The 13911-nt window shown below is 53.2% G+C and overlaps 5 protein-coding genes across 5 annotated transcripts; 2 read left to right on the plus strand and 3 right to left on the minus strand.

Annotated features, from left to right (window-relative positions):
* Positions 1–3997: 3997 nt before the first annotated feature.
* N7468_007019 (uncharacterized protein) lies at positions 3998–4593 on the plus strand (the record flags this gene model as incomplete). The annotated part of the gene is made up of 2 exons (XM_058476315.1): positions 3998–4219; positions 4381–4593. The coding sequence occupies 2 exons, from the start codon at positions 3998–4000 to the stop codon at positions 4591–4593; spliced, it is 435 nt and encodes a 144-aa protein (XP_058329205.1).
* Positions 4594–6907: 2314 nt separating this feature from the next.
* On the minus strand, positions 6908–7769 carry N7468_007020 (sucrase/ferredoxin-like domain-containing protein; the record flags this gene model as incomplete). Its single annotated transcript, XM_058476316.1, has 2 exons — positions 6908–7207; positions 7377–7769. 2 exons carry the CDS (start codon positions 7767–7769, stop codon positions 6908–6910), a joined length of 693 nt encoding a protein of 230 aa, XP_058329206.1.
* Positions 7770–8098: 329 nt separating this feature from the next.
* On the minus strand, positions 8099–9329 carry N7468_007021 (uncharacterized protein; the record flags this gene model as incomplete). Its single annotated transcript, XM_058476317.1, has 2 exons — positions 8099–8968; positions 9042–9329. 2 exons carry the CDS (start codon positions 9327–9329, stop codon positions 8099–8101), a joined length of 1158 nt encoding a protein of 385 aa, XP_058329207.1.
* A 372-nt stretch (positions 9330–9701) lies between these two features.
* Positions 9702–11070, plus strand: N7468_007022 (3-keto-steroid reductase; the record flags this gene model as incomplete). Its single annotated transcript, XM_058476318.1, has 2 exons — positions 9702–9757; positions 9831–11070. The coding sequence occupies 2 exons, from the start codon at positions 9702–9704 to the stop codon at positions 11068–11070; spliced, it is 1296 nt and encodes a 431-aa protein (XP_058329208.1).
* Positions 11071–11722: 652 nt separating this feature from the next.
* N7468_007023 (mannose-1-phosphate guanyltransferase) lies at positions 11723–13059 on the minus strand (the record flags this gene model as incomplete). Its single annotated transcript, XM_058476319.1, has 4 exons — positions 11723–11742; positions 11800–12823; positions 12955–12998; positions 13053–13059. The coding sequence occupies 4 exons, from the start codon at positions 13057–13059 to the stop codon at positions 11723–11725; spliced, it is 1095 nt and encodes a 364-aa protein (XP_058329209.1).
* Positions 13060–13911: the final 852 nt, after the last annotated feature.

The raw sequence follows: 13911 nt of genomic DNA on the forward strand, positions 1-13911 counted from the left end.
CGACTTTCTTTTTGACTGCCTTCGTAGATACGCCTGGCGCGGGAAGCAGAACCGGTTTTTGGGGCCTTAGGATGCGGGATGCGTATATCACTTGCCTCGTCTGGCGGAGGGGGAAAAGTTTCCAGTCACGGGGTCGACTGTGGTTTGCCCCTGCGAATCGTGTAAGATCGAGTCCACACTACTAAAAATACTTAAGTAGTCCTGCATGTGGAAAGTGTTTCACCTCGGTGCCCTGCTGACCGAAGTCTTGAACCTTGAGGAGAACTCTCTTTTTTTTCCCCTGTCATGATTTTCTGTAATTCATGGCTTGTTGAGTGCTCTAGGAGTTTGCTTGGTTTCCCTCGGGCTTTTGGCGTGAAAAGTTGATTGGCGCAATTTGAGTTTATTTCCCGCCCCGAGTTGAAATAACTAGGAAGTTGGGAAATGCTAGCCATGAAAGAGATGAATCACATGCATTCTGTCGCATCTAAGCAGGGAACGCACTTTGCACGAAAGAAGCCATTGACTACGGAGTGATACTGCCCTAGTTTTGGGAGGGGTGGGTTACAATCTCATTTCTACGCGGTACTCCGCGGCCTGCGGGATTAGTGGACGGTTGTAGTCATAAATTGCGCCGCCAGTGTACTTCAATGGAGTTATAATGACGGTGGGCCGCAGATCTCAGGGGTGAGTTGAAAGCAGACATTCTCGAACGAAAGAAGCACCACTAGGGTATTTCCCGAATAGAGGTCCGGTCTGGGCCACACGGCTTGGCCCCTGTAAACGGCCAGTGGCGTCGTGCGTTCAATGCAATGAGGAGGACGCCGTCGAAAAGATTATCATGCCTGGCCCGGGGGGAGGGGGCCGGATACGAGCGGGAAGCTAGGGGCGCAGTCGCGTTGAGTTCGAGGGCGATGATTCAATGGCGTGCGATCGCTATGCATGGGGTACGGGGTGCTTCTTTCCTGTATCACGATCTCGCTTACCACGCGGCCTCTTCGGCTACGTCACTTGCATACGCAAAGGGGGCGAATCGGTCATTTTGGACTGTCTTTGCCTTTGTGGGCTGCCTGATGGTCTTTCGCTACTGGTATGGGGTTTTGTTGAGGCTCAAGGAATATGATGTGTTTCCCCACACCGGCGTTTAGGAAGAGGCCTGAGCTGCGCTTCAGGTTTGGGCTATTTTGACTGTCGCAGGGAACTCCCCCCCCCGCAAATCTGATTCGAGAACGATTGCGTGAGTTAAGACTTTGTAGGGTTTTCTCTGGATTCGCATGTGATGGGGTAATATGCTGCGATGCGAATTGCATACCTATCTGGGAATATGCGAGGTACTAACCTTCGTCTCCATTGCTAGCCGACCATCTCCTCGCTCGCGGAGCGACGTATACTCCAGGGATTGGGGTGCAGATCACTAAACAATCAATTGGAGGGGAGGAGGAGGATCCACTAAGGAACGACATCCCTTCGTGTTCACCCGGGGGGTAGGGGATGAGTCTCGACTTCTCTGCAGCTGACTTGATTGGCGGAACTCATCCCTGTTCAATCTCAACGAACTTCGGCTGGTCGCCTGGGTCGGATCGGACGGCGCGACGGCTGCGACCGAGTTCTTTGTTTTCTACTAGAATATTCTTTGACACCTTGAAGGACTTCGAGAAGATAGAAGGATGTTCCAAGATCCACCTTCAGAAGCCGCTTGCCACCTTCCAAAGTTGCTAGCTCGCCAGTAAGCGGCAGAGAGTAACGGTAGCTGTCGCCAGGCGAGTCGTGTTATCTCCACGGAGAAGTTGAGGGGAATTGCCTTTCGAAAATGCGCATAGATTGAGGATGGCAAGCCGCGCCACAGGATCACCGTTTCCGCACTAACGATCCTCGACCAGGAGACAGACGTGGGGTGCCACGCAGACCCAGAATGTTTGACTCCCCATACGCGGCGCTTACAAGCTCCGTATCGCCTGTCAGATACCGTATGTATAGCCACCGTAACCAACCTGGCCAATCACCGCCCAGCCGCTTATACAATCATGGAGCCTTCCCGTTGAAATGAACCAGGGGGACGACTGGGGGACGACTGGGGCTGGGTATTGAGTACCTGGAATTCCTGGAGCAAAAAAGCAAAATCATTCCACCCAAACCTACTCCGCAATTTCCTCCAGGGCCAGCGCAAATCACCGCCGTGGTCCAACCTTTTGAGATCTCGATCACTCGGTTTCCCACTCTCGGCGCCAAGGGCTCCGGGTGATTCCGCTCCCCCCACTCAAGCCCCAGCCAAGCCGCTGTCGACGAGACGAATCGATCCCCCATCCCTGTCTGGTGTTGCGTGGGGCCGGAGGGTCGAATGCGCGGGAGGTGGGGAGAGGGGCAGTGGGTGGGGCGATGATTAAGCGTTCCGTTTTTTGCTTTTTATCTAACTGCAGGGCACCGGTGACTCGGGATTTGATGGGTCGGGGTTCATGTACAGTATACGTTGGCTAGGTGCCACCATCTACGAGCACAGGTCACTGCTTCGTGGACCCGGTCTGGTGGCTGATGGCCTTTAGGCTGATCAGGGTCATGGGCTAGTCTCGGTGGAGTACACCGGTCTGTATTGACCCTCTTCAAAACCTGGAGATAGGGATAGGCGATTTTGAATGGACGAATACCCTTCACTTCATGATTAGTACAGAGGGAACCTTGGCCTGTGGTGATTGGCCGGAGCGGGTTCGCAGGACCTCCGACCCCATTGTAGGCAGAGAAATTACTCGTCCCTCAGAAACAGCTATAGTTTCCTTCCTTGACTGTTCGATTAGTGAGCCCCGTTCAACTGGAACCCGGATTAGTGATCGTATCCCATATTGCAGCCAGGAAGGGGGTGGGTGAAGAAGCAGCGAGTGCAGGGGATAACCCACCCCCTTGTTGGTCCCATCCATGTGCACGAAGAAGGCACAGAGCAGATGGACATGACGACATGGCACGCGATGTCATATCCGGAGGCTAGTTAACGCCAAACTGTTGTCGATTGTTGGTTGCGCTCCAGGTTCCGTGGGGGTCAGACAGTAGACGTTCTTCCTCGTACGTCGAACTGCGCTCGTTGACAGCTGTCGTATTTCCAGGCGAGTCAAATCCAGAGCGAGGCCATGGAGAGAATACCTCTCTGCTTGGTCGTGACCGGCACTATAACGTCACACGACAGGCCGACGCTGCGGGAAATGATTGGTACCGACGTACAACTCGCATGACACTAACCGTAAAAGCTCCGGATTCCGACCAAGCCCATCCCCCAGGCCCTCTAGATGAGATCACACCAGGCGCAAGGGGGAAGGGTGGGGGACAGCACAGATACGATGGTTTTCGTGGATTCTGTCCCAAAGGGGATGAAGTTTCCGCGCAGTATCAAGATGATCACCCATCAACCCACTCATGGCCGATGACAAGCCAACGTTGTAGCGGCGGACGCGAGGAAGCAGGCTAGGCAGATACGGCGCGAGTCGGTTCGGACCATGAGGTAATTACTGCAAATGGTCTGGGGTCACTACTGACCTAGATAGGTGCCAGGTAGGAGACCCTCCTTCTGCCGGCCTGGATCGCCTTCGCTAGCATTTTGGAGAACGGGCCAATCTTTGTAACCTCAAGGGGAATCGCGAATCCAGTCAATTGACCCACTTTCTCCAAAACCTTTCGTATGGGGCTCGTAAGTCTTCGATATTTGGAGAACCCTTGTCGCGATCTGACCCTGATCCTGCCTAGCTCGGTGGGGTCGGGGGAAGACTGTCTCCCCATTCCAGAACCAATTGTAAACTTTCCATTTGCAAGAGGGAGCTTGGACCAGGGGCACGACACAGGACATGGCAGGTGCGGTAACTTGCGGTAATACCAGGCGGAGTACGCTACTTGGTCGTTCCCGAGGCGGGTCCTCTAGGGTGTTTAGTTTCCCGGTTGCTGGAACGCCCTCCCTTTGGAAAGCCTGAATGTCGTCCCCCTGGCGCTTTGATATTGGACTTGGTACGACCAACTGGTTCGAGCATCTCACACTCCAATCATGTCCCCTCGCTACGAGATCCGATCTGTGTTCCCATGGGATCTGGAGCAGAGAAAAGAGGGGGGGTTCTTCGCTGCAGAGAATGAGAGCTTTCGCCAGAAACCCCCGAAAAGGAGAAATGTTCGAAAGGAACTGGGTAGGACAGCTCACCCGCAGTACTCCGTACAACCTCGTCTGCTGTTCCTCGTCGATCCTCCAACACGTATGCCCGTAGCTACGCAGGTGAGTCGCGAGGAAGTGGGGTAAAGGGTGTTTGGCCTCAGGGTCCAGAGTCGATCTGCATCAGCTAGTAAAATGAAGGTAGGCTATTCTTCTACCAATACGCATTGCCAAATGCTACCCAGGGCCTAGTTTGGGGTAGGGACGGGAAATGAAACATCCAGACCAAGAAAACAAGCTTTGGGAACTGGGGGCTGGCCGCCATCGATGCATCGTTGGAGCACGGTAACATTAAGGCCATCCAGCTCGAATGGCAAGCTATGCAGCGCATCCTTGCCCCATCAGGCAGGACAAAAGCTGAAGATTGGGATACGAGGGATCGACGGCCCAGAGCCCAGCCGATCTTCTTCGACGGCGCAGGCCGAACCCAACCTTGAACCCTGTCGCGGGAGGTTTATTGGACGTTCCCTGGTGTCGCCGCGGAGCAATCTTCCCCCTCCGCCAAAACAGGCAGCCCATACACTCCAGAGAAGTTTCAAGGCGTGCATGGGCCAAGCAGATCAACCCTGCGGCTCCCATTTCCCACGCAAGCACCAATCAAGCGCTCCTGCATATGTAGGGCACATCGCCTGACTTGACCTATACGACCGCGATGCGCCCTCGAAGCTAGAAGGAGTGGTGTACTCCGTGTTCATGCGCGCGGGGGTTCGTGCAGGTGACGTTGGTCGATTACAGTGGTCCATCTATAGTAGGCAGTAGTCTCTCAAGACCCCTGATTCCCGAACAGTCTAAAAGGTCAAAAGTCCTAAAGTTCCCTCGTGAACACCGGCGGTGTGGGGCCACTGTAAAGAGGCGACGGGGGCCTGTCAATCAAACTTTAGTCGGCTAATTTGTGGAGGCGAGATGGAGCCTACCGTCGGCTACAAGCGAATGCAACGATTCTATAGGATGGCTCCAGGGGTGTCATACGGGTTGGCGAGACACTATTTTTCGAAAAAAAAACTGGCTGGAAGGCGAGAAAATCCAAAAGTACGCACTCTCCCTTGGATCTTCATGTGGCCTCATCTCCTTGACTGCGCCATAGTTTAGCCTAATACGGGTCCATTCCACGGATTGCACGTCGACATTTCATGGCAACCCCCACTAGGTCCCTTCCCAGCCGACTCGTGGCTGTTTCTTTGAAGGTTAATTTTGGATTCAGGCGCCCCCGCCAGACCACACTAAACTGGATCGGGAAAATGTAGACGAGAGCAGCGGCAACAGCCGCTGTTTCGTAGAGGTTCAAAGGTGGTATCGAGCGCTTTTGGTTAGCAATATGGCTACTTACGCTAGGCCAGAGCGCCTTTTTTGCCTGTTATGCGTTAGCTGCAAATCATCCGCGTTTTCACTGGTCTGTTCTCCTCGAAAATTACTGTCCTGGCCGTGGGGCGGTACCAGCACATTCCTAGGTAGGCATGGAGTACGGAGTATAGCCGACTGCCTTGGCAGGTGCTGGTATACTTCTGGAGGTTTCTCTTGACGGAGACGAGAAACAGCATTGCACGTGCTTGCCAATGGGAGTGTCGTCTATATTGGTATGGAATTGTCGGCATAATTGCCCGGGTTGGATTCGGCGAGAATACATTAAGAGGACCACATTTCGACAAGGCCCATGTCTGGATCAGGGTCCCGGTGTATAGACGTATCAGACTAGTTGGAAAGACAGCCAGTTAAGGATAAGCGATGTGAGATGAGATACAGTGGACCTGCCTCACCGGAAGGTCTTTCCAGGTGCTTCTATCTTTGCAATACGTGAGATACTCGGCCAAGTTCGTAGTAAGAAGCTCGTGGGGGAGGGAGGGGCAAGCTCTCTGCCTGCCGTATGTTATAACATATTCCGGTTGGCTATTCGCGAGGTTTCGTGAATTCTGCGAGATTCGGGGCTAAAAGGCCATATTCGACCGAAACTAACACTACCTCGATCGAATCCCTATCAGAAGATCTCGAAGTATTCTGCAGAGCACGTGTTGAGATGTACAAGCTGCCAGAGGGCTACTGGTAGTCAATCAGGTGAAGACTATCACTGGCACTATAAATCACCATGATGCCAACTGCAGACGGCCAGTGACTCCAAGCCACATGCCTTGCACATCGCATACTATACTTACGGGGACTTCAAGGTTGCCAACGCAGTGGGATCTTCCAATAACGGTCCGCCACCTCAAACTTGAACCCATCTGCATTTCTTCTGACCCAGCCGGTATAATTCTTTGAAAGGGGGGTTTCGTCCATTTTCTTCGCCCGCGATCTCCCCCCTGCTAGAGGTCACGCTTGATATGGAGTGATCTAGATAGGAGAATCTGGAAGAATCGGGTCCCGGAAGTTGGGCCATGAGAGTAATACTAGAAGTACTGGTAAACGCCCATCCATGGGTTTCACCAACTCGTCAATCCCTTCTCTCGATCAAATCCACCCCTCAGCTGTTTCTCAGGCTTCACCACCTTCCCTTGCAGGACAGTATATTTGACAATGTTCTCACACTCCTCCGGCCGCACACGCGCTAGCCAGATTCCCTGCGCAGCGCCCTCTTCGCTTCTGGCTTCCTCGCTTTCGCGCTTATACCACTCGAAGTCCCGCCGCCTGTATATAATGACGTTGGCGGAGTACTTATGCCCACCAACATGGCTGATAAAGTAGATTCCCACGCCGCCGGGACGGCTATCATCCATATCGCGGTAGAGTCCTAGCGGTCGAAGATGGCGCTCGAATTCTTTACGTAAAAGAGGCGCAGATTGTCCGCAGCGAGCATCGCGGGTGCGTTGCGAACAGAGGAGAATGACTGCCGCATGTAGACAGGAGTGTGAGGTGAGTGCGGTAGAGATAGAGGTGGTAGATTCGGATTGAGGTTCGGATTTTTTCGCCGGCCTCGGTCTGTACACATGCTGGGGCGGCGCCCAATGGCGTGGTGGTGGTCAAAGACTTGTTGACATAGTTCTCGATGAGATCTGGGGCTAATTGCGGGGTGACATTCTCGACGACGGTGAAGCTGGGGAGGAGGAGCACGTTTGTGGGCTGTTGGCCGGACTCGTGTATGTGGTATTCGTCTGGAACGGGCATGTTTGATGCGGAAAGCTTGAGGCGCTATGGAAAGGAATATTTTAGCTTTAGGAAAAAGCATAGAACAGACAGACATTCGAATGATTCGAATAGCTATTTTGTGGTAGTTGAACGGCAACCTTACCCCATTGCTTGGCTCTAGTCCTCCCTTTTCAATCGCCTCCATAACGCTGCCCGCCTCGTCGGCTACATCGCGCACCCAGTCAGATTTGCCTGTGGCTACCAGAATATGTGTGGCCCAGCCTTTGACTTCGCCATATAGCTTATCTTCCATATCGATATCGAACTTGGCGGGGTATTTCACGGTGCATGTTGCACAATCGTGCAAGCAATCTTCGCCGTCGACAGCGGGATCGGGCTTAGCAAACAGCCTGTCGCTTTCTGGGACAGACTTGAACCCGTCAACTGCGAGGGTATCCCCGCCGACAGCATCTGTTGTGGCATCGGTCTTCGAGGAGACAAGAGATGTGTTAGAGGAATTGAAGAGCGACGACGTGCCCCGCCGAAACAGATGCATCTTGATCAAGCTCCGTGTCGTGTGGAATGGATCGAATCTGCAACACCCGATCCACTGTCAATATCGCAGAGTTTTATAGTGATACTCAAACGTTCTTTCACGCTTACAGCTCGTTTTTCGAGAGTCGGAGATGACAAGATCTTATCAATCATTTTGCATTGCGCCAAGAATTCTACATTTCATTTCGGCTTTAGCTTACCTGACTAAGCCCCATCTGGCAGCTCACCCCGATAATCCGCTTAATCCGAGCAATAAGTCCGATCTATAAAGTAATGTACAGGCGGTAAATCCGTGGACAGGACACGGGAACGTGTCAGGTGGAGACATGGCTAACGATGACGACCTTCATAATTAATTACGTATGGCAAGCCCGCTGGATCTTCTGGTTGTTTTAGTCGAATCACACTGCCTCCAGAGTCTCCGGACTGCTCAGAATAAACACGTCGCAATGATCGTGTCGAAGGCGTGCGCAATTCCCGCCTGAAGTTAGACCCGCTTCTAGGCGAGACCGCGGACATGGGGCTTTGTGCTACCGGCGCAGTATCGTACCCAGACTCAGTGCCCCAAGTTGATACACGTGACGGACGGAGACTATTGCTCCGCACCAGTAAGGCGTCAAATCCAATTTGCTCTCTGGTGTCCGTCTCGCCCTCTTCGTCAGATGGCCCAATAATAGACTCTGTGTAGGATCGATCGTAACTTGCGCTGTCCCGGAGGTCATTTAACACAGGAGCAGCAAGGGAGGTCATGCCTCGCAGTATCTCGGCGAATAGATGCATCAGTTCCCGGAAATCAGATTCATGCAGCTGGTGGGAGGAGAATCGAGCCCGTTCATAGAGCGCGAGGAAATCGGCTCCCAGCTCCGGCGGATCGATCGCCCCCAGAGAGGCGAGGTGTCCAATATACTGCCGTAGCCCCATGGAATTCGGCCGTCGCAGTATATCCACGACACGCGTGTCCGGGACGCCAGTGTCACCCGGGGTGTCGAGCTGATGTAGAATAGGGGTATGAAGAGCATCCGCGGGCGCTAAAGAAACAGCCTTGGCCTCGATAAGCACGGGCAATTCTTGGATGACAGTGCGATACGGCAGATCGGGTAAATCAGGCGACGCGGGGGGAGGACCAGCCGGGGTGTTCGATAGGTCCCCATGGTGGATGTTCTGGGTCAACAAGAAGATCCTGGTAATTTGGAAACCGGTCTTTCTCTTTCGATGTGTCTCGGGGGCGCGCTTGGTAAGAAATAACAGCGCTCCGGGCAAGCCCTTCCATCACAAGACGCCGCACGCTCTTGTTCACATCCTCCTTTTCCACTGGAATCCACGCCTTTGGGATGCCAGCCAAGGTACTCCTGTTGGTGTATATGCGAGTCGCGTAGATGAGAGCTGCTAAGACGAAGGTGATGACGTAGGCGCCCGTGATAAAGAAGATGTTAGTGAGCCGACTGGTCTCATAACACTGGTAGATGGCATCTGCTGGGGTGAGAAGGATGAGACACAAAAGGATGAGAGCAAAGAAAAAGAAGACACTCGAGTTCCAGATGCGCTCGAGTCTCTCGGTCATGACTGCCCGCGCATACTGTGCTGGCGCGCAACATCGGCAGGAGATATGACCCAGGCGAAGAACCTAGCCAAAGGGGACGGGAGGATCACTTTACGATGTCACGTGAACCATGCTTGCTTCTTCAGCTATACTTGCACCTGGCCTAGATGGGTCCAATGAAGATTATCAAAAACGTTTCAGGGTAACGGAGAGTTTTCCATTGACTGCTTCAATCGTCCCTTTCCCTCCTTTTCTTTCTGGATTGCCTATTGTTGGCCCGGGGGACGAGATAATCACATGACAGCGATCCCCGACCAAAATAAAGTCCACCGATCTACCATCTCGGGGAAATTAGCCAATTGCTCGAAAAGGGGGGAGATCATGACAGATTCAATGGCCTCTCCAGGCTCACAGGATGACAAGCACATCCTGGTAACGGGCGCAAACAGGTGTGCATGCCCTCGAACGCACAACTACAACTCCCGCGGGGAACAAAAAGTATTGAGTGCTAATTCGCCGCAGCGGCCTCGGATTCTCGATTTGCTGCCGTCTGGCTGATGAATTTCTCGCGACCCACCCGACATCCGGGACCATCAGCGTGATTTTCACGACTCGCAGCACACGCAAAGCTGAAGACACTCGCCGCCGCCTCGAAGCACACGTCCAATCCTCTGCGGGCCCCGAGGCCCAAAAGCGAGTCCATTTTGTTCCCGAGCTCGTCGACCTCTCCAACCTTCTCTCCGTGCGCAGCCTCTCCCGCCGACTCCTCCAAAATTTTCCGAAGCTCGATGCCATCGTGCTGAACGCCGGCCTGGGCGGTTGGTCCGGCATCGATTGGCCCAGGGCTGTCTTCGGCGTCCTCACGGACCTCCTGCACCAAGTGACATGGCCGTGTTACAAGATTGCGCGAGTCGGCTGCGTGACTGAAAAACAAACCAAAACGGAAGAAGAGCCACCACTTGGCGAAGTTTTCTGCGCCAATGTCCTCGGCCACTATATGCTCGCGCATAACGTGGTGCCCCTGCTGAAAAAAGCTGGAGCGCCTGATGGACCGGGCCGGATCGTCTGGATCTCCAGCATCGAGGCTACGCATAGATTTTTCAATGTAGAAGATATCCAAGGCTTGCGCTCTCACTCTCCTTATGAATCGTCGAAGGCTCTCACGGATATTCTGGCACTGACCTCAAATCTACCCAGTGTGGCTCCTTGGGCCGTGGATAGCTTTCTGTCCGACGGCACTGACAGGAAGGATGTCAAGACGGAGGACTTGCCTGTCACATACGTTGCGCACCCGGGTATTTGTGCCACGGCTATCGTCCCTTTGGCCTTACCCCTGATGTGGGCCATGGTCGCTTCTTTCGCGTTTGCACGACTGCTTGGTTCTCCTTGGCATCCTATTTCGACTTATCTTGGCGCCTGTGCGCCAGTGTTCCTTGCCTTGGCGGCCAAAAATGCAATCGAGGCTGCTGAGGCCCCGTACCAGCAGGCTGGTGGCGGACGAGCGAAGTGGGGATCTACTTCTACTCTTTTCGGCACTGGAGGTTATGCATCCACCGAGACAGACGGGTGGGGCCATGGAGGCGTCGTTGGCAGGCCGGTTGTCGAAGCTGATCGGCAAAGACAAAGGAAACGAGGCGCAATTGATCTCACTCGCGAAGATAAAGAGTACTTTGTGGAGCTGGGCCGCCAATGCTGGAAGCAAATGGAGCAGCTTCGGGTCCAATGGGAAGGTATCCTCGACAGGGCTGAGAAATCTGCATAGATAATCCGTAATGATTGCCTGATTGTACACTGGCTTCATTTATCTACCCTCGGGCGTCAAATTGCTTCGCATCGTCTAGGATATATAAGCCTTTCGAACTGCGTATAGAATTTAGCAAGCGATTGATTCACCAAATGCTACCACCGAAGCATGTTCTTATTTTTGTCAGAATTTGACCTCCAATTATTTACATCGACAGCTCCCGCCCCGCACCCATCATGTTATTAAAACAGGTATTGCATGATTTCTTTGCCCGCAAAACATCACATCAAAGTAGAAAAATTGGTCAAATCAGCGTAAAGAGCGGGAATTGGAGTTGCAGATTCTTAGGCGTTTGCAAATAACAAACAAAGAAGAGACTAAAAAGCATAATTTTCAGAGAAAGAACATTGTCGCACATCTCTAACCGTCTAGGTCTGTGGATGGTATGTATTATCAAGCAGGAATTAAGAAACGGCGAAAGCACGTGGTGGGGGCAATGGCGCTATCGCGGGCAACGGGCAAGAAATCGGGGCCGAACAAGTTCGAGATAAGAAGAGAAGATCATGCGGAAAACGACTCCGGATCGATGCATCAAGACAAGGGAGGAAAGGTATCGGTAGGAGAGAAGGGTGTGAACGGCGTATCGACGTGAAGATAAGAGAGGGATGGATTACATGATGATAGCAGGAACTGATAAAGCTGTTAGGATGCGGGTATGAATATAGTTAGGTTTGGTGAGAGGCTTACCGTCAATGTTTTGCTTGATGCTCTTATGGGGAAGGACGGAGCCGCCGTTCACATAGACCTCGTCAGCGATAGTAACGTCGTCTCCAAGAACAGTGACGTTCTCTAAACGAGCCCAGCGGCCGACGGAGCTGTTCCAGCCGACAATGGTAGACTTGATCCAAGCGTGGTCCTTGACCTTGCAGTTCTCCATGACAACGCAACGTTGCAGACGGACCCCGTCGCCGATAACGACGTTGGGTCCGATAACTACGTTCGGTCCAATGCGGCAGTTGTTTCCAATCTTGGCAGAGGGGTCAACCATGACATTACCGCCGTGCACATAAGGCTCGGTATGAGGGGCGAGCTTCTTGGGATTGCGCTTTGACAGGGAGGATAGATATAGGCAAGTACCAGTCAGGAAGTCCTTCGGCTGACCGACATCCATCCAGAATCCCTCGAGGTCAAATGAGTGGAGCTGGCCATCCTTGCAGATAGCGGGGAAGGTCTCCTGCTCAATCGAAGTGGGGCGCAGCTCGATACGGTTGAGAACACTGGGGTTCAGGATGTAAATGCCGGCATTGATGCGGTTGCCCACGAACTCGACGGGCTTCTCGACAAAACGATCGATACGTGAGGGGTGGCTGGGCTTGTGGACGACGACACCGTACTTGGAGGGCTCGTCGACCTTGGTGACCACAATGGTACCCTCATCGCCGTGGGCTTTGTGGAACTCGGCGAGGTCCTTGAAAGGATAGTCGCAGATGATATCGGAGTTCAGAACAAAGAAGGGCGAGTCGTCCTTGCCGAGAATCTTCTCGGCCAGCTTGAGCGGGCCAGCCGTGCCAAGCGGTTCGGTCTCGACGGAGAACTCAATGTTCACACCATATTGTTCCTCGTACTTCTTTAAAGCTGCGACCATAACATCGGGGCGGTAGTTGACAGCGAGCACGATATCGGTAACGCCAGCAGCAGCCAAGCTTTCGACCTGGTGCAGGATCATAGGCCGGTTACCGAATTCCACTAGCGGCTTCGGGAGGGTGAGAGTCTAGACCGAGAAGTACAAGTTAGCGAGGTGCCCTCGACACCAAGGCGCTCCCACACAGCAAACCCATACCCAATGGCTCTGGAAGCTATGGAATGGGGCCAATGGGAGGCGGGCAGTTGAATAGGACTTACCAGAGGACGAAGCCGGGTACCGAACCCTCCGACAAGAATGAGAGCTGCAGCTAGGGTTAGCAAAGAGGGGGAGTTGTTTGGCATGGAGGGGCACATACCCTTCATGGTGGGGTAAAAGGGAGGCTCGACGAGAGTATGCGATTAAAGATTAAGGAGGAAGGAAACCGTTCAGGCGAAGGTCAAAAAGGGAATCAAGTTAAGAGTAGGGGAGGAGAAGTCATTATTTAGGGAACACCTGGCCGTTGATGGTGATTATTTTTACGGCAGGTGGGGCACGTGAGTGGCACTGATTGGAAGACACACGTTTGCAGCCGCGCGAAAAGGGCGAAAAAAGCGTGGAAAAGGGGGAGTGGGCCGGTATCTCTTGACTTTCCAGGGATTCCCGTGTGATTGGCGGCGGAGGAACAGACAATTTAGGCTTCTCATGTGCTCAATAGGGGGGCTTTAATTGGCAACGTTTCCGCGTTAAGCTCCTCCTCGGCATGTAGCGTGGCATTGACTGGTATTTTTCCTGTTGTAGTATTCCAGATGTCCTCGGTCAAACTTGAAGTGCAATCCGTCTATTTGTCGGCTTCTCGGAAATACCCTCTAGAGTTCTGATGTTCTGCTCATTGAAGACCTATCTTGGCTTCTGTAGCAACGATGAGGGGGCAAGGTCCACCGAAGCAATTCCCGTGGTCTGGTCCCCCCGAGTGCTACGGATGAGGCCTCTGACTGGCCCAGAGCCCAGACCTGAACCAACAATCAGCCACTTTCCCTTGTAATTGGCCCGGGACCAAAAAGACAGCCTCCCCCGTGAATTTTGCTTGGGCTTGAATCGACAAGGGGAGAAAGTACGGGCGCTCTCCCGCAGGTCAGGCGATGTCGCCTCTCAAAGTATGCTCCTTACGGGAATTTGGCTGGGATCTGCCTGTCGCTTGCGGTCATGAGTCCTGGTAAGCAGAACCAATCTCCCCA

The sequence above is a fragment of the Penicillium chermesinum genome (assembly GCF_028974085.1).
Source record: "Penicillium chermesinum strain IBT 19713 chromosome Unknown utg000005l:1.0-4115287.0:1.0-4118363.0, whole genome shotgun sequence".
In the NCBI taxonomy this organism is placed as follows: Eukaryota; Fungi; Ascomycota; class Eurotiomycetes; order Eurotiales; family Aspergillaceae; genus Penicillium; species Penicillium chermesinum.